The sequence below is a fragment of the Neofelis nebulosa genome, chromosome 12 (genome assembly GCF_028018385.1).
Source record: "Neofelis nebulosa isolate mNeoNeb1 chromosome 12, mNeoNeb1.pri, whole genome shotgun sequence".
In the NCBI taxonomy this organism is placed as follows: domain Eukaryota; kingdom Metazoa; phylum Chordata; class Mammalia; order Carnivora; family Felidae; genus Neofelis; species Neofelis nebulosa.
The window spans coordinates 38,024,199-38,047,537 of record NC_080793.1 but is presented as its reverse complement, the minus strand read 5'-3'; the positions used below and the strand labels follow the sequence as shown (position 1 = coordinate 38,047,537).

The 23,339-nt window shown below is 49.6% G+C and overlaps 1 protein-coding gene, 1 long non-coding RNA gene and 1 other non-coding gene across 10 annotated transcripts; 1 reads left to right on the top strand and 2 right to left on the bottom strand.

The window, feature by feature from the left end:
• Positions 1 to 504: 504 nt before the first annotated feature.
• On the bottom strand, positions 505 to 3,926 carry LOC131491746 (uncharacterized). The gene is made up of 2 exons (XR_009251629.1): positions 3,337 to 3,926; positions 505 to 3,083 (listed from the first exon to the last, which is right to left on the bottom strand). It is a non-coding gene; the product is annotated as an uncharacterized LOC131491746 (long non-coding RNA).
• Positions 3,927 to 6,408: 2,482 nt separating this feature from the next.
• On the bottom strand, positions 6,409 to 6,518 carry LOC131492323 (U6 spliceosomal RNA). The gene has a single exon (XR_009252011.1). It is a non-coding gene; the product is annotated as a U6 spliceosomal RNA (small nuclear RNA).
• Positions 6,519 to 11,515: 4,997 nt separating this feature from the next.
• DNAJB5 (DnaJ heat shock protein family (Hsp40) member B5) lies at positions 11,516 to 19,126 on the top strand. Of its 8 annotated transcripts, none has more exons than XM_058695028.1 (5): positions 11,516 to 11,668; positions 12,532 to 12,676; positions 15,029 to 15,273; positions 18,124 to 18,725; positions 18,863 to 19,126. In XM_058695028.1, exons 2-5 carry the CDS (start codon positions 12,609 to 12,611, stop codon positions 19,094 to 19,096), a joined length of 1,149 nt encoding a protein of 382 aa, XP_058551011.1. In that variant the 5' UTR covers positions 11,516 to 11,668; positions 12,532 to 12,608; the 3' UTR covers positions 19,097 to 19,126. The 8 variants fall into 8 exon arrangements, with proteins under 8 accessions (XP_058551011.1, XP_058551012.1, XP_058551015.1 ...); XM_058695029.1 differs by having other exon boundaries at positions 11,517 to 11,668; positions 12,535 to 12,676; XM_058695034.1 differs by lacking the exon at positions 12,532 to 12,676 and adding an exon at positions 12,221 to 12,475 and having other exon boundaries at positions 11,563 to 11,668.
• Positions 19,127 to 23,339: the final 4,213 nt, after the last annotated feature.

Sequence of the window (23,339 nt, the reverse complement as noted above, 5' to 3'; positions counted from 1 at the left end):
AATAGGGCACATCAGACTCACGTGCTGTCCTAGAGATGCTGACAGGTTCCCTCTTCCCCAAATGAAAATCCCTTCTGTGGTGAGCCACTGTTCTGGTAGGTGTGTGCTATGTCCCTCAGGTATGTTGGGGTGACAAAATCATTGAAAACCACCACTGGCACTTCAGCCCATTATTTATTTAAATTCTAATTTCTAGAGACAGAGAAGGTAACTAGTCTATGGAGTCCTAATTAGAAGAGGGGAAGGCAGCCCTTCCCAGGAACCCAGAATTCTAGGAACCTCTCACCACATCTTTCAAGTCCAAAAGTCTTTAGGAGAACAGTTAAAAACCAAGATGAGCCACCCTGGCCCCTGCTTTGCAGATGGGAACACATGGCCTAGAGCCCAGGGGGCCTGAATAGAACAAGTATGATGGCAAGAACCACAGGCCTCTGTATTAGATGCCTCATCCAAGTTGGCTACCACAGAGACCCGAAGCTTGATCTCCAGTGAGGACAAGGTCTGGATGGAAAAAGAAAAGAGAAGCCTTGTGCTTTTCCATCTTTCCACCTCAACTCACCTGTAGACCTGGAAAAAAAAAAAAAAGTGTGCCATTGCATAAAGAACAAGAGCCAGCCTCTCCCACAGCCCAAGAAAGAGCAGTTCCACAGAAGCCCTCAGTGAAGACTCCTTTCAACCACCCTAACAATGAGGGTAAGAAGCTGGAGCTAAGAAGAAGATTTGCATCTCAGCTCTTGATCAGAGAAAGTCTGAGCAAGGCCTCACAGAAGAAGATTCATTCTTCTCCCCATCACTGAGATAGGGCCTGAGTTGCTGCTTCTCCCTACATGTCTGAGCCCCAGCTGTCCTTACTAAGTTCTCATTAAGTTCTCAAGTCACTGCATGTTGTGGGTCAGCCCTGGCCCCGGAGTCCAGGTTCTGTTTCCAGCCTGACAACTTAGGTTTAGCCAAATTTTAATACTAGAGAGGGGGTTGGCTTGATCATGTAGAAGCTAACATATCTCCATTGTTCAAGGCACTTGTACTAAATTGGGTGCTTACAGAAGAAGGAGCGTACAGCTCAGTGTGGAGATGCTCAGAGGAAAGTGGGGAGCTGCAACCAGGGTCATGGTAAGAGTACTATATGCTCTCCTTCTGTAGAAACTGCCTGATCCAGAATCAGGGTGAGAAACTTCAAGGGTTGGATTATTCAGTACTGAAATGAAGGAGACAGAAGATCAATTTGGATTCATGTATATGGCTCTGAACATTTTAAAACCCACAACTTTTTGTAAATACTTCTTAGGCATACTCCCAAGATTGATCAGTTAGGAGGGGCCATTATTTAGTTTAGCCAGAAAAAATAAAAAGCAAAAGCACAGGACTCTTGGGTCCAAGGACTGCCTCTGAAGCAGCCAGACCTGGGGTTTTACACTGAGAAGATTAAAACACATTCAGCACAGGGACTCTTGCTTATTCTCCTGGTAAATCACCTTGTATGCCAATGGCCTTGGGCTGCTGGATTACAGACAGGGAATTTTGAGTAGAGACAAGCTCTGGGCTTTGAGAGCTGAACCGCTTTTTTCTCCTGCCTCAGCATCAGTCATAGAGACTGGAAATATATCTTCTTCTTCCCTGATCCTTCACAGACAAGGTGATGCCTACCTCTGTGGAACTGCAGCTTCTAGCTTTCTGTGGGTGAGTGGTGAAAGACCATGGTCGGATCAGGCCAGGTACATCCCAGGGCCTAGCAAAGCAGGCCCTGAATTTCTTCCACAGTAGGATCAGGCCCATTCGGGACTATCTCTCTTCCTGTTCCAAGACAGCAAGTTTTCTTGGTAGGTGCATGCTATAGAGGGCCCAGAGGACCCCAGCATAGAGTTCCCAGTCCACAAGAGTCCTAAGAAGCAAAACATGGAGGAATAACTAGCCTCCTCTCCATTAGGCATGTAGCTTTTTACTAATGAAGAGGTTCCTTTGTTCCCCCAGACCAGAGTTGCAGAAGGCCCATCCCAACCCCCCTGTCTGGGATGACCCTTTCCAGTGTCCCAATCCATGGAGCTCCTCTGCAATATATATGAAGGTGTTCAAACTTTCATAAACCTAGTGAAACTGATTCCCTTTCCTTTTCCTCAAGCCTTTCCATCACTGTGACTATCTGAAATTCTGCCAAGTACAAAAATTAGTGTCTGACTCTAAGGGTTTGAGAAAATGTTCCTTCCAGTCATTTCTTCCTGGCTGCCCCAAATTGAGCTCAGTGCTTTTTACAAGCACCACCTGCTCCACCCACTACCAATGGAGGTTAAGATTATGTTTATGCTCCTCTGAAGACTACTTGCCCTAGGCCTATTTCACCAAACACTCCTTTTCCTTATGCTTAGATTTAAAGAAAGGGGCATATGGATGACACAGTGGAGCTGCAGGGACAGAGGGTAAGCTGAGGCAGTAGCTATGGCCACATAATCTCTCCAGGTCTGCTCTGTGGCTTCCTCTCCTGAGACAAGCCTTCTGCAACAATGGTAGGCTCTGTGCTTTGAGTAAAGGCCCCTTTGGATCCCAGAGATGGAGCAGTTCCTTTGCTCCCAGGTACTGGCCCACTCCCAAGTGCTTTTCTTCCTTTGAGAACAGCCAAAGCCATGAGCACATTGCCTCTTCCCACCTTCAGTCCAAGTGACTGGGCCTATAGCGCAGACACTGGCCTTTTTGGCCCTGGTGCTCCCTATGGGATGTCACCCTGGCCTTGTTTGAGTGGCCAGATCTGGGAGTTTCAGCATTCCTATTACTAACATGGGAGGCACAGGATCAAACTCCCTGGGAAGAGGGCACCTCACTGGGGAGTGAGTCCAGAATTGTGCCTAGGCCTCGTAGTCTGAAGCACAACCTCAATCATTGCAGGTTTCATGGCTTCAGTAAGAGTGGTGCAAGGAAGCCCTAAAGCCAAGAGGCATAAGCTGTCTGGCAGGGGCCCAGGCTGGCCATGACCACCGCAGAGCCAAGAATAACCTCCAGGCAGGACTGGTAGCAGACTCTAGTGATCCTACAAGCATGACCCCTTCAAACTAGCAGAGTAAAGGCAGGAATATACTTGGCACTAAAAGGCAGACCTGGGGCGCCTGGGTGGCGCAGTCGGTTAAGCGTCCGACTTCAGCCAGGTCACGATCTCGCGGTCCGGTCCGTGAGTTCGAGCCCCGCGTCAGGCTCTGGACTGACGGCTCAGAGCCTGGAGCCTGCTTCCGATTCTGTGTCTCCCTCTCTCTCTCTGCCCCTCCCCCGTTCATGCTCTGTCTCTCTCTGTCCCAAAAATAAATAAAAAACGTTGAAAAAAAAAATTAAAAAAAAAATAAATAAAAGGCAGACCAACTGTATGTCAGGACAACATCCTGTAGCACCTGTAACCATAACCCTTTTTACTCCTCAATTTACAGTAGAATAAAATTGCTACTTTCTCCATGCCACTTAGTTTGAATATGCCCAGGATCTCTCTCTGGGCTCCTGGCTACAGCTCAGAGAATAGAGATCTCCTGGCTGGAGAATGGAAAATATTAATGTACCATGCCTGTTCCCTATAGCTCAGTCCTGGAATGGGTTAGGACTGGGCATTTCCCCTGCTGTTGCTTTCCTGCTGCCACTGCTTTTGGCAACCTTGAAAGGAAAGAAAATAAACAGGTGACAGAATTCCACTAGACCCAACTAACACTAAGGAAAACCTTCCCTCTGAGCCACATGTCCTGATGACCAAGATTGTGGACAGGGTGTCACATCTGTCTGGGCCAGTGACTAAGAAGCCCAATCACATTCTAGTTTGGATAGCATGTGTTGGCATGACCATAGATGAGAACATCAAGGTATAAGCAGCAAGGCCTTCCCATATCCATGTGAAACAAAGGCCTTCAAGCTTAGCCTTCTTTAAGAGATGGCCTATGCTCTATCTGCCAGCCAAACACAGGATTGTGAGGGGGTGCTCAGAACAGTCAAGCAACTGTGGGGTCCAATGCCCTCTAGTCCCTTGTGCCCTTCCTATGTTCTTTTCTGAGGAAGGTAACTTGACAGTAAGCTGAGGGGAACATCCCCAAGCCCTGTCTTTCCCATCACTACAGCTGCATGCTCCTCCCTATGGCTCAGCCTTCACTCCTGAAGGAGCTGATGCTCCCAGAGGCTGGGCACAGTGAAAATCATAATAAAGAGATTGTGATGCTATTTTGGCTTCCTGTTTCCTGTTATTTGGGGCACCTGCTGAGTTTCTATGTGGTTTCCTATCATTGGCCAATTCTTGAATCTTAAGATGGGAACAACCATGGCCTCCAGGAAGAATGCAATACACTGTGGCTCTCTTTCTAGGGATTTCCTGGTGATGACCTTCCCAAGAATCAAGTGATTCCACTTGATTCACCATGGGCTCCACCATGGACACAGAGGGCAAATAAAAGCACTGAAAAGAGAAGCCAGAACTTTCTAAGAAACTGAGGAAGAGGTAAGGCCTCCAAGCCTGTATGCTATGTATCCTATCACCACCACCACCACCAAGGGCCAGTTTTAGACACAGTTCTCTTCCCAATTCCTGCTGGGCTACAAAGTAGGAAAGCTAGTTGGCTATATTTTCTCCTAGTCTGAGTCCTTCTTGGTAGAGAGTTTCTTCCCCATTTTTGCAGTATGTAAATTTTTAAAATGTTTATCATTTTGAGTGTGTGTGTGTGTGTGTGTGTGTGTGTGTGTGTGTGTGAGCGGGGGAGGGACAGAGAGGGAGGGAGACACAGAATCTGAAGCAGGATCCAGGCTCTGAGCTGTCAGCACAGAGGGCCATGAGATCATGACCTGAACCAAAGTCAGCTACTTAACTGACTGAGCCATCCAGGAGCCCCACAGTGTTTTAATGTGTTATGACAGAGTTGGGTAAACTAAGGTCTGGAGAAGCTTTCAGAGGACTGAAATCCCCCTTTGTCTCCTTTACCTGATAAGAACAGAACCAGTATGTATAGGCAGGAAAGCATCTCTTGATTGTGGATTAGAGGCATATACTCTACCTTTAAATCACAGGGGTCCCAAATACAAATAATTGCTAATATTTTCAAATATTTTTATGCACTGGTCAGTTCTTTTTTTTTAAGTTTTTACTTATTTATTTTGAAAGAGAGTGAGGGGTCAGAGAGAGAGGGAGAGAGAAAATCCCAAAAGAAGCCCTGCCATGGGGCTCGAACTCACAAACCATGAGATCATGATCTGAGCTGGAACCAAGAGTTGGACAGTTAACCGATTGAGCCACCCAGGTGCCCCTGCACTGGGAAGTTCTAAATGCTTTACATAAAACCATCTTCAAAACAACCCTCAGGTTTGTATTACAGATGAGAAAAGTGAGGAATAGAGGCTGAGAGTTTCTCAAGGTTACACAGTCACACAGCTAGGAAATGGGAACCAGGTTGTCTGGCTTCAGTGCCCATGTTCTTAACCACTTCATTGTGTTGCCTGTCAGAGTACACCTCAAGGAAACAGCTGCTGTGTGGTCTAGCTTATCCCCTTTCCACCCTAGAAACAGACACATAAGCAGCCAGTCCTGTAGCCATGTCACAGGATTTCTTACAACCTGCACAACTCACCCCATTCACTCACATTTCTCCCATACCTCTCCTCCCTGGAGTTTTCAAATGGAGTTCTATCAGGCTCAGAGACAGCTTGAGATCTTAAGGGTCCCTTCTTCTGTCTCAAGTTCAGTGAAGGCAAGCATTAGGACAGAAAAAGAGACATAAAAGCAGGGCCTCTGTGGACCCTAATGAAAAGCAAGGTTTCCCCACCCTCAGTACAACAATCCTGATGAACTTTAGGCCCTCTAAGGGCTGTTCCCCCTCCCAACTGCCACTTGTTCTCATGGCTTGCTGGACCCTTGGCTCCACACAAACTTCCACTCACACTGCCCTGCTTTGGCTCAAGTGCACTCCTCTTATCTGTAAGAAAGTCATTCTTCAAAGGGGAAACAGTAGCTGCCAAATTTGCTAAGCATGGAGTAGTGTTCTCTTTCCCACCCCACCTAAAGGGTTGCTTGGAGTTTGACCTTGCTGAACTTCAGTTTCCTTATCTGCAAAAGTCTGGGAAACAATTCCTGTCCTGTCTCCTGGGCTGATAGTTGAGTGAAGACAAGAATGAATTTGGTGAGAGGAAAGAGCTTTATACACTATAAGGCACTAAGTGAGCAGCAAGGATTTCTGCCCCATCTAAAATCTGTGTGTGTATCATCTTCCACCCACCCACAATCACAGGCATAGCCAGGGGTACCGCTAATGGCCTCTGTCCACAGTGCTGAAGTCATAGTCGAGACAGAAGGGGATCTTCGGTCCCTCTTTTTTGTTGTTGTTGTTGTTGTTTCTTTTTTGGTAATATACTAATTTATTCATATATACATTCACTTTACATTATTACATTTCAACATTCATCAAAACCAAAAATATGGAAGCTTCATGAATTTGCATGTCATCTTTGTGCAGGGGCCATACTCATCTTCTCTGTATGGTTCCAATTTTAGCACATGTGCTGCTTCATGCAGCAAGCACTTCAGCCCCTCCTGTACCATCTTTAAGTAAACATAAATGCAGGGATTTCCAAGCCTGAGGATTGTCCTAAAATGCAGAAGGTACTGAAAAAATGTTTGTTTCATTTATTTCAAGTATCTTTGTCTTTTAAAAATAAATATAACACTCCTTTCAAAATTGTAACATTTGGGCAATCGTACAAATGGGCAAGATGTGATCCAGCAGCTCAGGAAGAGGAGGTTGTGGTCTTCACTTGATATGGGTGAACAGTATGAGGTAGCTACAGGAAAAAAAAAACTGATGTAACATGAGGCTATGTAGAAAGAAGTTCAGAGTCAGAAGTGGAAGGCAGGCTGGCTCATTTGTACACTGTACCAGCACTCCTGGAAAAAGCTAATCAGAACCAGGCACTATGAACTGAAACCCAGCCAGGGGAGCATAGTCTTGGGAGCTGGAATGAAGCAAGACAGAAGAGGAAACCATGAAGGCCTGAGAGGTGTCTCACCCAGGAGAGAAACAGAGTTGAGGTAATGTAGATGGCTGATGTCTGGCAGGTGGGACTGATGAGGTCAATGTGACCTCAAGGACAAAGCTAAGACCAAAGGTGGAGGAAAGGCAGACTTCTCCTCAATAGCACCAAAAGGTAACTAGATACCAGGGAAGGTAGTGAAGCTGTATAAGCATATGACAAAACTGTTGAGTTGGGGGTGGGATACTTACCAGGCATCCCATCCTCTTGAGACTTGTGATGCCTACAAATGGTTAAGCACTTTCTGGTGAATGCCCAGCCCTAAGTCCAGCTGAGCTGTAGGCATATTCAAGATTGTAGAGACCCATATGACCATAGAACATTAGAATAACTGGGTTGGGAAACTTAATTTCTTTAGTTAACCTCATAGACCAACTGTTGTACCTACAACTCTCGGTCGTGACCTGAGAGAAAAGAGTCAAGGTCTCAATACACCTGCTGTCCCTTTCCAGGATGAGCTCTGGAAAGCTTGCCTCTAGAACCTGATGTTGCATGCCCTCTGCTGGCCATTTCTAACACTATCCTCTCACTCCCAAGGCAAGAAATAACCCCTCTGAATAGTTAGGGTACTGGTCAGTGTAGGTTTAGAACAACCAGGTGAGGGGCAACTGGGTGGCTCAGTCAGTTGAGCATCCAATGGTTGATTTCATCTCAGGTCATGATCCTAGGGTCATGAAATCAAGCCCTGCATCGGGCTTTGCTCTGAGCATGGAACCTGCTTAAGATTCTCTCTCTCTCTCTCTCTCTCTCTCTCTCTCTCTCTCTCTCTCTCTCTCTCTCTCTTCTCTCCTCCCCCCTTCCTTCTGCCCCTCTCCCCCACTTGCACGCTTTCCCTCTAAAAATAAAAAAGAAAAACCAGGTGAGTACCAGTGAGTAGATCACTGGTCAGTGTTCAATCAGCATACAGGATCAGAACTGAATCTGCAGCTGAGTTCTAGTACCTGTATCAAAATAAGGGCTCATCCATATCTAGAAGGGCTTAAGCTAAGGCTGAGTTTGAGGAAATGTCTGGTCCAGGACTAAGACCAAGGTCAGTGTCTCAGGCTGAGGTCAAAGTTGACACTCAGTGTGGAACAGAAGTCTGGGTCCAAGTGTCAGCATGCAGTATGTATTCAGGTTAGATGCTAAGAGTCTGACCTCACGTAGGAGTCAGTTGGCATCAAGGGGTCAATGTAGCATTCATATACAAGATGGAAGCATCAGGTAATAAGCACAGGGGAACTCAAACAAAAAATATTGCCAGGGGAAACATATAAGTGTTGGGGGACAGAATGAAGGAGTCACTAATTTCTAAGGACCTCTCAACCTTAAAGATGTTAATGGGCATGCTAGAGTCACGGTCGCTTCAGAAGGTAGATCCCAGTATTCCAGTTCCAACTTCCTGTGAAAGCCTCCTCACTAACAATAGAATTACCACATACAAATCATAGGTACAATCTGTGGATAGGAGAGGTCCAAGGACCAGTCCTGTCACTGCAGAGAGCTGGCAGCTGTGGGGGTAGTCTTGCTTTCCCCTGGATTCTCTGTTTCTACTGGCAACAGGGCCTGGCAGCCTCCCACACCCAGATCTTAGCAACTGTGGGAGCCCCTGGCAACGGCTGCCATGGCAACAAGACAGGGAACTAAGAATGGGCTAGGTGGGGGAGCACTTCCTCTGAAGTCTTCAGGATATGTGCAAGATAGGAGCCTCCCCTCCCATACACAGTCTGGGAGGGAACATGTGCTCCTGTCTAAACACCTCCTTAGTGGCACCCACCTCCACCCCAGCCCCCGGGGTTCCGGTTCCCTCAGGGTGAGAAAATGAGGGACACCTAGGGTTATGACGTCTCCATAAGGAGGGAGGGTGAATGCAAGTGTTCAGAACTGACACGATCACAGATTCATGCATATACTGGGCAGACATGATGTCAACATGTCAACATCCACGAAGCTGTTTGTCATGTTGATACAGACCTACACAGTCATTTAGTCACACATGTATACTAACACAAAATCACATACACAGCAAATAATACAGAATCAGGCACACTACCACACAAAAATATTGCACAGATATATTCTCACTTACAAATCACATTACAGATACAACAATAACTCCCAATCAGACTCAAACATCAAACAGATGCACTCACACATCCAGACATCTGTGAATATACAGAGTAACAGTTAACTTTGCTGAGCGTTAACTACATACCAAGCGCAGAACTAGATGCATGTGTTACCTTAATTAACCTTCACAACAACTCAGTGAGGTACTATACCCGTTTTCTACACCCATTATACAAAGAAGGAAATGAGGCACAGATGTGGCAAGTCAACTCACAAGGTCAACATAGCCTACATTTTTACACCTATGGCACACTGTACACCCGGCTTCCTAACACACAACTGATACTTAGGGCAACAGGACACAGGGTGGCCATAGAGAACCCAGCAGACAATGGGGTCCATGTCATCAGCACCTGAAGGTATAGGTGCTACAACCGCCCCCCCCCCCGCCCCAAGATCTAAGCCCACAACATAGCGTCAGCAGGGACCAGGTAAGGCCCAGTGACTAAACTCTGCCTCCGTGTTGGCACAGGCAAGGCTGGAGGAGGCAAAATAGAACTGGAATAAGAAGTAGAGCCACCCACAGCCCAGGCCCCCATGAGTCTGGAGGTGAGGGAGTGAGAGCCCCCGGATCTAAAGAGCCAGCACCAGTCCTGGGCCCCCTCACCGTACCATGCCCACCTCCTTGTCACACTGTTCCATTCCCTCATCATCCCATCTCCCCTCCCTTCTAGTCTTTGTTCCCCACTACTCCTTCCCTTCTCATCCCCCTTCCTTACCTCCCACCCTATCTCTCTTCCCCTCCTCTTCCCATCCCCCTCACCCCATCTTTCCTCCCTTCTCTCATTCCCCTCATGTCACCTCTTCTCCATCCTCCTCTTACCCCATTTCCTTTCTTTACTTCACAGCTCACACCCCTTTACACCTGAGACCGCCATGGTGAGTACTAGAAGGAAGGCAGATAATGGAGACTATGCAGACCTGACCTCAGGACCCCTTAGATCTCTCTCCTGCTCTGCTCTGAGGGCCAGGTACTGGTGTTCTCTAAGCCTCAGTTTCCAGCTCTATCCAGATTGTGTGAACTCATGGGTATCGGAACTGTTTCTGGGAAATGGCAAAGAAAGAGAGGTGAGAGCTTCTGCCCTGGCCCTTCTTTTGTCCTCAAACCCCCCAAGAACTCCTTTCCCCTCTTCACCCCCGGATTACCCCCTCCCCACCCCCGCTCCCTGTAGCACAGATGGGCCTGGGAGACAGTGACGTGGGCGCTAGGCACCGTGTCTGCTCAAGCGTCGGCTTCCGCTGGCTACCGCCTCCGCAGCCCTGCCTGCTCTGAACAGCGGGGACACTAGGGCTGAGATTTAATGGGGGGAAGGAGGGGGTTGGTATTGAGGTGGGAGATTCTGAGTGTGTTAAGGAAATCATGTGGAGCTGAGATGAAGGGTTAAGTGGGGAGCCAGGATTGGGGAGATCATGGGAGTCATAACAGATTAAGGCTACGATAAAACAGAAGATCATGGGGGGAAACAGGAGATATACCCAGCCAAGAAGAGGGGAAAGAAAGGGTGGGCTACAATTTGGGAACTCAAGAGGGAAGTGAGATGAAAGATTATAAAGAGAATGTTACTGAGGATTGTGGGGGTTGCTGGGGAGGGGCTGCTCATAAGGGAGGTGGTATTAGGGGATTATACAGAGGATGAAAAGGGGACTCACAACGGGAATTGGGAATCGTGGAGGCGCTAAAATTGGGAAGAACTACCAGGTTACCAAGGAGAGAGGGGAAGCATGCTTAAATTCTGCATGCCTACTGGGTCTGTTTTGTTAGGTCACCTCAGGTCAGTGCCGGGTCAAGGTAAGGTAAAGCTAAATCAGGTCTGGTCGAGGTCAGTTTACAGTTCTGATGGAAGACAGGTAAGAAGGGGTGAACTTTTGACCCTGGTGGAGGGACTACACCTTCCAAAGTGCACTATTCGCTCCCCGACCCTCCTAAATGAAGAAAGGAAAGAATGCCGAGAGTCACCGCCAACTGGTAAGCAGTTTTCCTTTAAGGCTGCCTTTGACATTACACAGGTTCCAGAAGGTTCTCCCGGGATTTGAGCGGTGGCCAGTACGTCCCACCTTCTCAAACCCGAGATTGGACTAATATAGTTGCCCCCAGTCTCGGGTCTGAGCCCCACAGACCAACCAATAAAATCAAAGGGCGCGTGGAGTTGCCGCCCTCTGTCCCTTTCACCAATGACACGACGAGCTAGCGAAGAGGTGTGGTTGACTGATCCCAGAGCGCACCAATCAGACCGACACCAATCACTGCCTGGAATGTGTGCGCGTGTGGCCGGGTGACAGGGGCGGAGAATGGGCGGCTATCACCAAGGCACTCGCTGAAGGCTGTCCAATTACAAGGGAAGCTGAGTTGAGTGATGGGCAGACCGAGCAATGGGAGGCGCGGAGGCGGAGCCGTGGGGGCGGGTTCCCCGGCCCGCTGTCTGCGGCCGGCGGGCAGGCGACTCCTGTCCAGAGTGGAGGCGGCGGAGCCGGAGCCAGGGGAGGGGGCAGCGGCTGTCTGACGGACCGCGGTGGCGCCCGCAGCTCCTCACTGGTGAGGGCACCGAGCCAGGACTCAGGGGTCCCGGGAGCGGGGGCGTCGCGAAGCCAGTGGTCCTGGTGTCGGGGGGGGGGGGGGCGGTGAGGGAGACTGGGGGGAGCTGGGACACTGAAGGCCCATCGTTTCTTCTGCCGTGGTGGTGCGGGGACTGGGGTCTGCAAAGTGCTCGATGTCTGCGACCCTCTAACAGCGGGCAGCCAGAGCCTGAGCTGGGGGGAGGGTCGGGCCGGGTCGGATTGGGTTCCGTGGGCGGAGGCGTTTCTGGGCCAGCCCAGCCTGTCAGCGCCGGTGACATCACCGACCACCCTCCCCCGCCCGAGCCCCCTCCCCTCCCTTCCTCTCCGCTCCTCTCGGTTCCTCGCGGCGCCTTTTGTCCCGGCCGAGCTCTGCTCTGCCCCGCCCCTCCCCGCCTATCTGCGAGGGAGGAGACTCCGGGTCAGTGACTTCATTGAGTAGGTTCTTGGGGATTGGGGTCGGATCCTCCCCGGAGAGAGAGGCGAGAGGAACTCACTGCCTCTCAGCCCCTCACAACCACACCTGGCACAGGTACACACGCTGCCACTCACAAGAGCACGCTTCCACTGCCAGCCTTACCGTCACACAGCCGTACAGCCATTCAGACATTGCTGCACCTGAGAGCAGGTGGCCGCCGGACCCTATTCCTTCATTCTCCACACCTGGGGATCAGGTCTAGCTCCTGCTGCACCGGACAGGCCTTGCTGGGCTAGTGCCTCTGAGAACCCGAGGAGGTGGCTTCCAGAGCTGCAGCTTTCCAAGCAGGCTCCGGTGGAGCGATCAGAGGTGAGGGGCTGGGCTGGGCATGTTTAAGCGCACAGTGCTCTCCTGCCCATCCCCAGCAGCACCCCCACTACAGGCCCGAGGAGCTTTCCGGAGCTTCCCACACTTCTGGGGAGAAGACTTCTTAGCCAGCTTGATGTTTAAAATTCAGCTGGAGCCCTTAAAACTTCGAGCGTGGACGCTGAATGGGTTTGTAAAGTTCCGGTAAGTCCCTCTGGAGAAGGGCACTCATATCCCTACTACATCAAATTCTCCACATCTCATCCCCCTTCATTGCCCACCATCATCCTCACCCCATCTGCATTACATGTAAGACCCTCCTACCTCACCCTTACATTTGAATGAATGGTACCCCTTATCATTCATCTCCTATACCAAACCCTTCAGGCATCCATCCATTTTCCACAAATATCTCTTCCAATATTTCAACTCTCTTCATCTCTCTCTTTCAACCCATTGGTAACCCATTTTCCACCTCAGCCATTTCTATTTGTCATCCCTTGTCCCCTTCCACCAATACTTCATTTTCTGTATCAACCATCTCCCCTCCCTATACACTCCTTGCTATTTCTCATTTTTCATTCCTGCCTCAACATTAACATCCTCTTCATTCTTCTCCATCAAAGGCAGTGCCATGCCATGGGGCTCCTTTGTCATTCCAACACGTGGCTTGTGGGTACAGGGAGGGAGGGAAAGAGGGAGGAAAGGAGAAGGAAAAAGGCAGTCCCCAAAAGAGCTTGCCCTGTGTCTGTGGAGGCAAGAGAATTTTAGGTCCAGAACGGTTATCAGGTGAGTGCCAGGAAGGAAGTTGGCCTCATGAAGAGGTAATACAGGGACAGCAAGAGGAGGGTGAGAGCATTGGCAAGCCGCTCCACTTGCCCTCTGCCTAGAAGCTGCTATGGTTTTCTGGGGGCATCCTCTTGGTGTACTAGGGTTCCTTCCCAGTCCTAGGGTGGGCAGAGAAGGCGTGGGCTGAGGCAGAGATGGCAGACCACCCCCAGTTCCCTCTCAGACGGCTTTTACCGTTGCTTCCGAAAATGGCTGCCCACCCCCAGATGCTCTTCTCTCACTCTTCCAACCCCAGCTTCCCCCACCAGGCGTGACATGCTGGTAGGGGGAGAAGGGGGAGTACCCGCCTTTATGGAGCCTTCTCTTCGTCACAGTGAGGTGACTCCCAGAGCCATGAGTCAACTCAGCCACCTGCAACAGGCCCTGTGGGGGCAGGAGCTAGGGCCATTGTCCCTGCCTTCCTGGGGCCTTAAGTACAGCCCTCACTCCTGCCAGGAAGCCCTGTATACCTCACTGAAGCTGTGAGAGGCAGAAAAGCAGACTTCAGCTGTGGTTGCCAGCCCAGGACATTGCTAGAAAGACTCTGGTTTTCTGGGCTTGGTAGGGGTTGGCCAAGCCTCTGAAGGGCTAGAGAATGGCTTCTGGCCATCTCCCCAAATAGCCCAACTACAGGAAAGTCCCCTTCCCTTCATATCCACCACAGAGACAGTGGTGAAGGGAGATTAGGGTGAAAGAATTAGAGCCCTGTGTTTCTCCCTAAAAAAAAAACAAAAAAACAAAAAAACAAAAAAAACCCCTGGTGTCTGGCTTAGAAGGGACTATCAGAGGAGTGTGGACCTGGCCCTGGGTCAGATCCTGAACCACAGGGCAGGTGAGGAAGGACTGGTAGGGAAGGTTTTAAGGAAATGGTGATTAGTGCCTAAGTGTTCTAACAACTGAGGTTTAAAAAGGCCCTACCCCCAGGATGGTTTTGTTCACTAACACTAGTGCTTAGGTGGCACAGACATGTCTTCATACACATTTTGTGTGCAGACACTGGGAAATAAGTAAAGGGAACTGTTGCCCTTGTTGGAGGAAGGACAGTGTCATCCCCCCTGCTAATAAGAGAGCTAGAAACGGCAGTTTCCAAAGACTGTGAGTCATTCTCTCATCTGTCACACGTGAGGCTTAGCATAGTCTGGAAAGCAGGGACAGGGAGGCCTGGGGTCTTCAATAGCAGAGAGGACTCCAGGCACCTACACCCTGACTCAGCCTAGCTGGCCAGGACAACTGGCTAAAGACCTAGGACTGTCCCTAGTCCTGGGCCACTGCCCCAGCTGCCCTTAGCCTGGGCACCATGCCTGAGACATGGCGTAAAAGACCACGATGCTCAGGTGACCTCACCCAGTACACTGATCTTCGCCAGCTTCTGTGTGTGAGCCTGTCAGTCCATGGTGCCACCTCACACGGCAGGGCCTCTCAGGGGTCCTCAGTCTAGCCCAAGGACCTGGGCTTTAGCTGAGCCCCTAATAGGCCACAGCCCCCAGCTTCCTGCTGGGAAAATCTAGGAGCTGAGGAAAGAATCACAGAATCCTAGAATGTCAGAGCTGAAAGAGACCATCTAGTCCAAACCTTTCATTTTACTGATGGGGAGACAGGGGCCTACAGAACAGGCATGACCTGCTGAAAGTCACACAGTGAGTCATTTAGGGATTGCAGGATCATCAGGAGCAGGGCTGGGTCAAAAGGGAATAGGAGCTTCAAGGATTGGCCCTGGGTTTCTTTCAGAAACAAGGAGACAAGTGCCGGTCCAGTGGCTGTGATGGGAAAGGATTATTACAAGATTCTTGGGATCCCATCGGGAGCCAACGAGGATGAGATCAAGAAAGCCTACCGGAAGATGGCCTTGAAGTACCACCCAGACAAGAACAAAGAACCCAATGCTGAGGAGAAGTTTAAGGAGATTGCAGAGGCCTACGACGTGCTGAGTGACCCTAAGAAACGAGGCCTGTATGACCAGTATGGGGAGGAAGGTAAGAGAGCAGTGCTCCAGGCTGATGCTGGCCCCCTGTCCTTGTGTGGGGTGCTGGGTGACCCAGTTCTTGTAGCACGGAACTGGAGGCTGAGGAGGGGTGATGGAGGCAAGTGTTCTGCGCACTGACACCCAGAGGAGAGTAGAGACCACCACTCCCCAGCCTTGGCTTACATAGTTCTCCCTGCCTCTCTCTGCCCCTCTCCCTCCTCAAATTCAGGCCCTAGGGACGTCTGAAGTCCGAACCAGAGGCTTTCCCCCTCCCTTTTTTCCCTCCCAGCCTTATTAGTCCTGCCTGAAGTCCCTGCTGCTTCATTGGCTGCTAGGGAAGGTTAGGGAAAAGGCGTGTGTGCCTTGACTCTCTGAGGAGAGAGCATTTACATTCATCAGCATAAAAGTTTGGCCCTTAAGCAGCCCGGGAATTAACCACTGGAGCTCTGATATAGAGAGATGATTCTCTCCTTCCCTGCCACTTCAGGCCAGCAGGACAGAGAGGGAGCTTTGCCTCCCTGAGGAAGTGGCAGGGATCCAAGGATGGAAGGGGAACTGCTGCTGGCATCTTGCCCCCTCCCTGACGTAGCTGGTGGCCAGGCACAGGGTGGCAGGAAAGGCCCAAATAAAGCCTCTGAGAGGGTGGCCCCTCCCAGTACATCCCACAGGCATGATGTAGCTGCTAATTCTGGGCCTGCCCCTCAGGGCCGCCTGCCACCCGCCAGCCACAGGCACCTGTCAGGCTATATTAAGAGACGTTGTCACAGCTGAGGACTCTCCTTCCTAAGAGGAACTGCCCTTCCTGCCCAACAGCATCTACCTTTCTTCCACATTCTCCTCCTCCCTCTCCCCACTCTAGCCACAAAATTAGATAGTCTGATGATATGTGCGTACCTGCTACAGAGTAGATAGGTGCTCAAAAGAATGTTCTTTTCCTCCCCTCCTTGCTATGTATCCCATGCCCCTATCCTCTGCACACCCGAGTCCTCCCAAACCCCTCTTCTTATTCTCCATGCACTAATTCCTTCAGGTCTTCCCTGCTCACCTACTAGACTTGCCAACTCCCAGATTCACAGGCATCTGCTAGAATCTTTGGTATTCTCTCAGCTAAGAAATTTGTCTCTCTGGGATGGAGGGGTGGGAACAGTAGGGCTGGGAAGAGGGAAGCAGTGCAGATACCATGCCCCCATGTGACCTGTCTAGGAATTGCACTCTTTTCTCCACTTGGCCTCACCTTTGTTAGCTGGAGAGCTACCCAGAAACTTCATCCCTCCTGCATGACCAAGCCCAAGTGAAGGGCAAAGTTCAGCCTCTAAACCCAGACACTGGGTCCTAATGTCAATCTACATCCTAGGAGGTCTCCTAAGAATACAGCACAACCTTAAGGAGAAACCCAGGGGCCTGGGGCCTGGGTTAGGACAAGCGGCCTTGAAAATGTGGGTTATATTTCTGTCTGGCCTGCCCCTTCCCCAACAGCCAGCCAGAAGACTTGTGCACACAGACTTTGTGCACAACCCTGGCTAGGGACAAGTTGCTCCCAGCATGAAAAAGGGGGTGGTGGTGACACAACAGGAGTCCCTACAGAGAAATTACCCCTTCCTGTTGTTATCAGTCCAATATCCCTCTCTTACTGAGCTCTGCCAGGCTTCTTGAACTTACCTGGTAATCAGACCCTCAAGAAAAGAAAAGAACAGACCCTGAGTCTTAGGGGAGGGATGAAGAGGCAGCTGCCACAAGTCTCTGAACTGCCTGCCACTTGGCCTTTCTAATGAAACCCAAATCTGTTCTTGCAGTCCCAGGAAATAAGAAGCTAATTTAATTTAGGCTTAGACTTCCACAGCCAATTGAAATTCTAGATAAAAAGCCTCAAAGAAAAGGGCCCCTTCCCCTAGCCTGGGCCCCACCCCAGAGTCTATATATTCTAGAGAATTTCTCAGTGTTAACCGCTTCCCTAACTCCTCCCCACACCCCTTAACACCACCACTACCATCTCCCCATGAAGGTTGCCTCCCACAATCTGAGCTCCTTAGACAGGACCTGGCTCCAGAGAGAGCAGCTACGGCCATTACCTGCAGTGGGCCTGCTCGTTCATGCATTTTGGTTGCTTTGACATTAGGTATGGGGTATAGGACTTGGTGTTAAGTCCAAGAAGCTCTGTTCCCATTGTGTTCTATGTCTGTCCGGTGTGTGAATGGCACCCCTGGAGTTGTACAATAGTGTGAGCTCTGAGTGTGGAAACAAAGCTCTTAAAAACTTTAATGAAATAGCTCCTCATCTCCAAGCTAATGAGCTTTCCTGCTTTTTGGGTCCCTCTTGATTTCCCATTTGGATAGGAGTCAGAAAAAAAAAAAGGGAACTATGGGTAGAAGCAGAATGAAAGCAGGCTTTCTCCTGGACTGTATCCCCACCTTATTTGGGACAGGTCACTTACTGGCTTCCTGTGTAGTCAAATCCTATCTGATTTTCCCTTGCTCTGTGTGTCTTTAGAGATAAACAAAGATTTGGGAGTCAAGTATGACTGTAGTGTGATCCCAAGCCGGCCACTCGAGGCTTTGTGAGACATGGGTACATGGAAGAGACTAGAGGACTACAAGTCCTGTTCTCCAAGTCTTCTACTTAGTTTTTCTATCTATTGTAACTCAGCCTCTTGAACCTCATGATGTGCTTTATTATCAAACATATAATTAAGAATAAAAATTAATCTTGTCAGAGGTTTTCTTACTCTATTAGGCTAGCCCTCTCTGTGGAAGAGCGGTGGCCTCTTTCTCTAGGCCCATGAACTGGGGGCTAGAGGGCAGGGGGTGGAGATTGGAGTGGGGCCAGGACCAGCCACACTATCCCTAACTTCTCCTCCCTCCAGGCCTGAAGACCGGCGGTGGTTCATCAGGTGGCTCCAGTGGCTCCTTTCACTACACCTTTCACGGGGACCCCCACGCCACCTTTGCCTCCTTCTTTGGTGGCTCCAACCCCTTCGATATCTTCTTTGCCAGCAGCCGTTCCACTAGACCCTTCAGTGGCTTTGACCCAGATGACATGGATGTGGATGAAGATGAGGATCCATTTGGCGCCTTTGGCCGCTTTGGCTTCAATGGGCTGAGTAGGGGCCCAAGGCGGGCCCCTGAACCACTATACCCTCGGCGCAAGGTGCAGGACCCACCTGTGGTACATGAGCTGCGGGTGTCCCTGGAGGAGATCTACCACGGCTCCACCAAGCGCATGAAGATCACAAGGCGGCGCCTCAACCCTGATGGGCGAACTGTGCGTACCGAGGACAAGATCCTGCACATTGTCATCAAGCGTGGCTGGAAGGAAGGCACCAAGATCACCTTCCCCAAAGAAGGTGATGCCACACCTGACAACATCCCTGCTGACATCGTCTTTGTGCTCAAAGACAAGCCCCATGCACACTTCCGTCGAGATGGCACCAATGTGCTCTACAGTGCCCTGATCAGCCTCAAGGAGGTAGGGCCTGGGTCAGGTTGTGTGTGTATGTGTTGGGGGCAGGGGAGAATAATGGGGACATTCTTTCCTCACTTCAATCTTTTCCTCCCTTCCCACTCAACCCCCATTTTCCTCACTCTCTACCTCATTTTCCCCAGGCGCTGTGTGGCTGCACTGTGAACATTCCCACTATTGATGGCCGGGTGATCCCATTACCCTGCAATGACGTCATCAAGCCAGGCACCGTGAAGAGACTCCGTGGGGAGGGCCTTCCTTTCCCCAAGGTGCCCACCCAGCGAGGAGACCTCATTGTCGAGTTCAAAGTTCGCTTCCCAGACAGATTAACACCACAGACACGACAGATCCTTAAGCAGCACCTACCCTGTTCCTAGGCTCTGCCCCAGCCAGCCCAGAGTCTACCACAGCAATACCCCCTACACTCACCCACTCAATGTGCACCCAGCTTGATGTCCACTGGACACTGGCAACTTTTTCTAAAATGCAAAAAAAAAAAAAAAAAAAAAAGCCACTGGATTTCAGGAAAATATTCCTGTCCCTGACCCCTTTCAGAGCTGGGCTGCCTTGGGGAAGTGGGTGGGAGGTGGGGAGAGCTAGCCCAGGCCAGGGGTCAATTTTCATGTCACTAGTTTCGAATCCAGTTCCCACTCCAGTGGCTGGAGAGTGACCTGAGTGCTACTTGAAGATACAGAGATTCCTTGTCCATGCCTGTAAATAGCATGTCCTCTTACCCCTCTCAGCTTTGCTAATACATCTCCTCTCCCTTCTCTCCAGCTTCCTCCCAGTGGCAGAGGAAGAAGATAGAAAGGACACTGCTTTCCCACCCCAGCCCCACCCCTAGGTCCACAGTGTCTAAGGTTAATGCACACATATTCATACACATGAAGCACTCACCTAGAGCTATCTGTGCCTCTCCAGAGTTAAGAAGGGAAGGTCCGTAACCCATGAACCGGGCCACTGAGCACGAGACACTTTTCATTAGGGCCAGGAAGGTGAATGGGGGCTTGGCAGCCTCTCTGAGAGCCCCCCACACTACCCAGATCTCCCTGCTGCTCTCAGGAGTGTGCAGGGGTGGAGGGAGGGGAAGAAGGCCTGCTGTATTAAGGCTAAGAGGTAGGGGGCAGGGTCCATCCCCCAGCCTTCATCAGGAAGGGAAAGGGCTTTGGGGTCAGATGACAGCTATTCCCCACCAAGAGATTCAGGGTCACAGGTTTCTCCCCACACCTCTGAACTCAGGGCCTAGCCACCCTCAAACTTCCAAATCCCATTTTTGTGATACGTGAAGCTACTTATTTCTTACCCTTCATGGAGGCTGTGTGGGGAATTTCTAGCCCTTTAATGCCTGTGTGACCCCACCCCACTCCCACAATTGTATAAAGGTCAAGTAGTGAAGGAGCTAGGGGAAGACTGCTTCAGCCAGGTCCTGGGGTGGGGTCTTTAGGTTTTCTCACTTTGACAAGCCCCTGAATGTTTTTATAGTAGTTTTTTTGTATTTTTTTGTAATGACAGTATTATGGAAAAAAAAATAAAGTATTTTAAAAATAAGGCATCTGAGCAGGAGCAATGAACCTGGGATGGGGGCAGGTGTGAAGTGCCACTCAACTTCCCTCCAGGGCCCTGGTTACCTCTGAGAACTCCAGGCGGTTCTTCAATATAAGGTGGAGCTGACTCCGTCCTCTAAGCCTAGGCTCATGGGATTTCTAATTTTTTTTAACGTTTATTTTTGAGAGAGAGAATGTGAGAAGGGGAGGGGAGGAGAGAGAGGGAGACACAGAATCTGAAGCAGAGTCCAGGCTCAGAGCCTGATGTGGGGCTTGAACTCATGAATGGTGAGATCATGACCTGAGCTGGAGTTGGACACTTAACCACCTGAGCCACCCAGGTTCCCCAAGGCTCATGAGATTTCTAAAACATATACCCCAAACACAACAGAGACAGAAGATACCACTCAGCTATTAGCAGAAACAAATCTATTTGGAATGAATAAATATCCTTTGTTGGATATTTGAAGGATATGCTAGCATGAGAACTAATAATTTTCTCTACATAGACTGGAATTTTCTTTTGAGAAAAATTGTCCTCCTGGGAGGCAATGGAGGGAAGACTTTCTGGCTAACTAGAAGAGATACATCCCCAAAGACAGAGCCTGGGGCAGTGGAAAGAGTGGCTTGAGGTACTTGGCATCTTTGGCCCACGCTGACAGGGCCTGGCTGGGGATGCAGGCTTCCTGAAAGGCAGGAGCACTGTTGCTGATCCTTAAATCTTACAACTTTCTGGGGATATCTGTCCTTGTCTCTGAAATATCTATCCCTGCTGAGACAACTCTGATAGGGCCTGCATGATACATTTGTTACTTTCCTTGGACTGGGTAAGGAGGAGCCCTATAGTCACAGAAATGCCCATCTGTAGGCTATGCCTGGGCCTAGACTTTCTACTGGTGCTTTCCTCCATGCCTGAGCCCCAGATCCTTCTCTAAGATCAAGCCCACAAGAACCATGCCCTCCTGAGCTTCAGTGTCCTCAGTGCCATGAAGGCATCTCTGCCTTCACCTGGGCCTGGGCTCCATACAGAGGCTAACACCAACTACGCTTTAAGAGGGAACTTCTGCCCTTGATTTTCTCCTGGGACAATGCCAGTGAGGGAAAAAAGCTCCTCATCATTTTACCTAAAGTACTTTGGTGAGGAGCCTATTCCTTCCAGTGAAGAAATCAAGGGTTCTTGCTCACAAGAGTGTCTGCTAATTTCCTGGCCCCGGGTGGGAGATCCCCAATCCTGCATCTTCTACTCCTTGCTTTCTTGTTTTGGGTCCCATAGGTTGTCTTTCTCTTCACTTGGGGCTAAATTATTATCCTGGCCCTTTCCTCAGGCCTCAAGTTTTGGGATCCAGGTGTTCTCAGCCAGACTGCTTCCTTCCTCTGGCCTCAGTGTGTTCATAGAAGACTTGGGAAGCTGTCATATCTCCACTGAGCCCTCTCTGGGATGGGCCTATGAGTCCTTAGAAGCCAGGCTATGTGAGGCCAGGGTCATTTCCATGAGAAATCCCTGAAGCTGACTCTGCAAGTCTACTTGCAGTTGCACCTTTCCCTTCTTGGAGGCTGCATGAGGTATTTGTGGTACTTTAATGCCTGTATAATCCTCTACTCACACACACACACACACACACACACACACACACACAGACACCTATATAAAAGTCAAGGTAGTAAAGAAAGTAGGGGAAAAATTAGTCAGCCAGGTCCTGGGGAGGTGGGTCTTTACTGGGTCTTCTCACTTTGAGAAGCTTCTGAACCCTTTTAAAGTAGTGTGGGGTGTGTGTGTGTGTGTGTGTGTGTGTGTAATTTTGTAATGACAGTACTGTGACCTTACTTTGCTCATTTGTATGACAACAATATATTCTTTAAGATTTGGCTATCCTGAATTTTGAGCAACCAGTACTCTTGGTGGTAGGGACCATTTCTTGGTCACTGGAGCTCTTTGACCACTCAGACATTTAGCTTCTGGGCATCTCCCAGCTCATCGACTCTCAGAACATCTTCAGATTGTGACTTAGCAGCTGGCATCTTATTGGACTTCACTATCTTCCTGGACTATCTGGCCCTTGAAGGAATCCCTAAATTAGTATCCAATATCCTTTCCCTAAAGTAGAAACTCCAACAAGATGCTCTCTTTAGCGATGATCCCTTCCAGACACTCTTCTCTCTGTTCTCTACCTCTGGGGCACTGCTCCTCCATGGCTGGAGTCTGTTGGTGTACAACTCCGCTCGGATCCCTTGGGTCATGTCCTGCCATCATTTGGAAGTGACTCAGGACTGCCTCTCTTGCTCCCCATACAGTTACATTGTGCCACGATTTGTCCATGATGATGGGCAAAAGTTCGTCTGCTCTTCTTCTTGGACTGGGGTCCTGTGTGAACCATGACCAACATCTCAGGGCCCTCTGGTTTCCTTGCTCTCAGCTGAGGGGGCAGGAAAAGGACTATCCAAGGTAGAAACTGAATTTTTTGTGATCAGCCTGTCCTCTGACCTGCACAATGGCTTCTTTCAAATTGCTATGCAACCTTGACTTAGCTATCACCAAAACACGGGTGGCTGAGAGAGAAAAGTGGATCAGAGAAGAAACCATAATTGGGTCTTTATTAACTTAACAGTTATATGGATTCAAGGACCTGGTGAGGTAAGCACACACAAAACTATAAAACCTGGGCTCCATAGTGCTTATCTAATGCCTAGATCAAGGAAGGGAAGCTTCCAAGAGGTATTCAGGCAGTGTTCCTGATTCATTGAGGGTACTAAATTTCCAGTTCCCAAGTGACTATAAAGACTTCCCAGGAGGGGACAATGTATAATTGGCAGCAAGCCATGAGCAATACATACCTAGACACACGATAAAACCACTGTGATAGACCTGCCCCAGCTTTCTGTCCAAGTAAACTAAGGCATTTTCCAGTTGTTGCCAATCTAGGTTCTCTTTTGAACACATTGATAAGTCATTTTCTGACCATTTCTCTGAATGACTCATCAAGTCACTCTTTATCTCCTCTGCAGAATCAGCTCCCAAAGCCTTCATGGGGTAGCTTTCTGAATTCCTTGATAGGTAACAATTGGGGTCTTTCTTCAA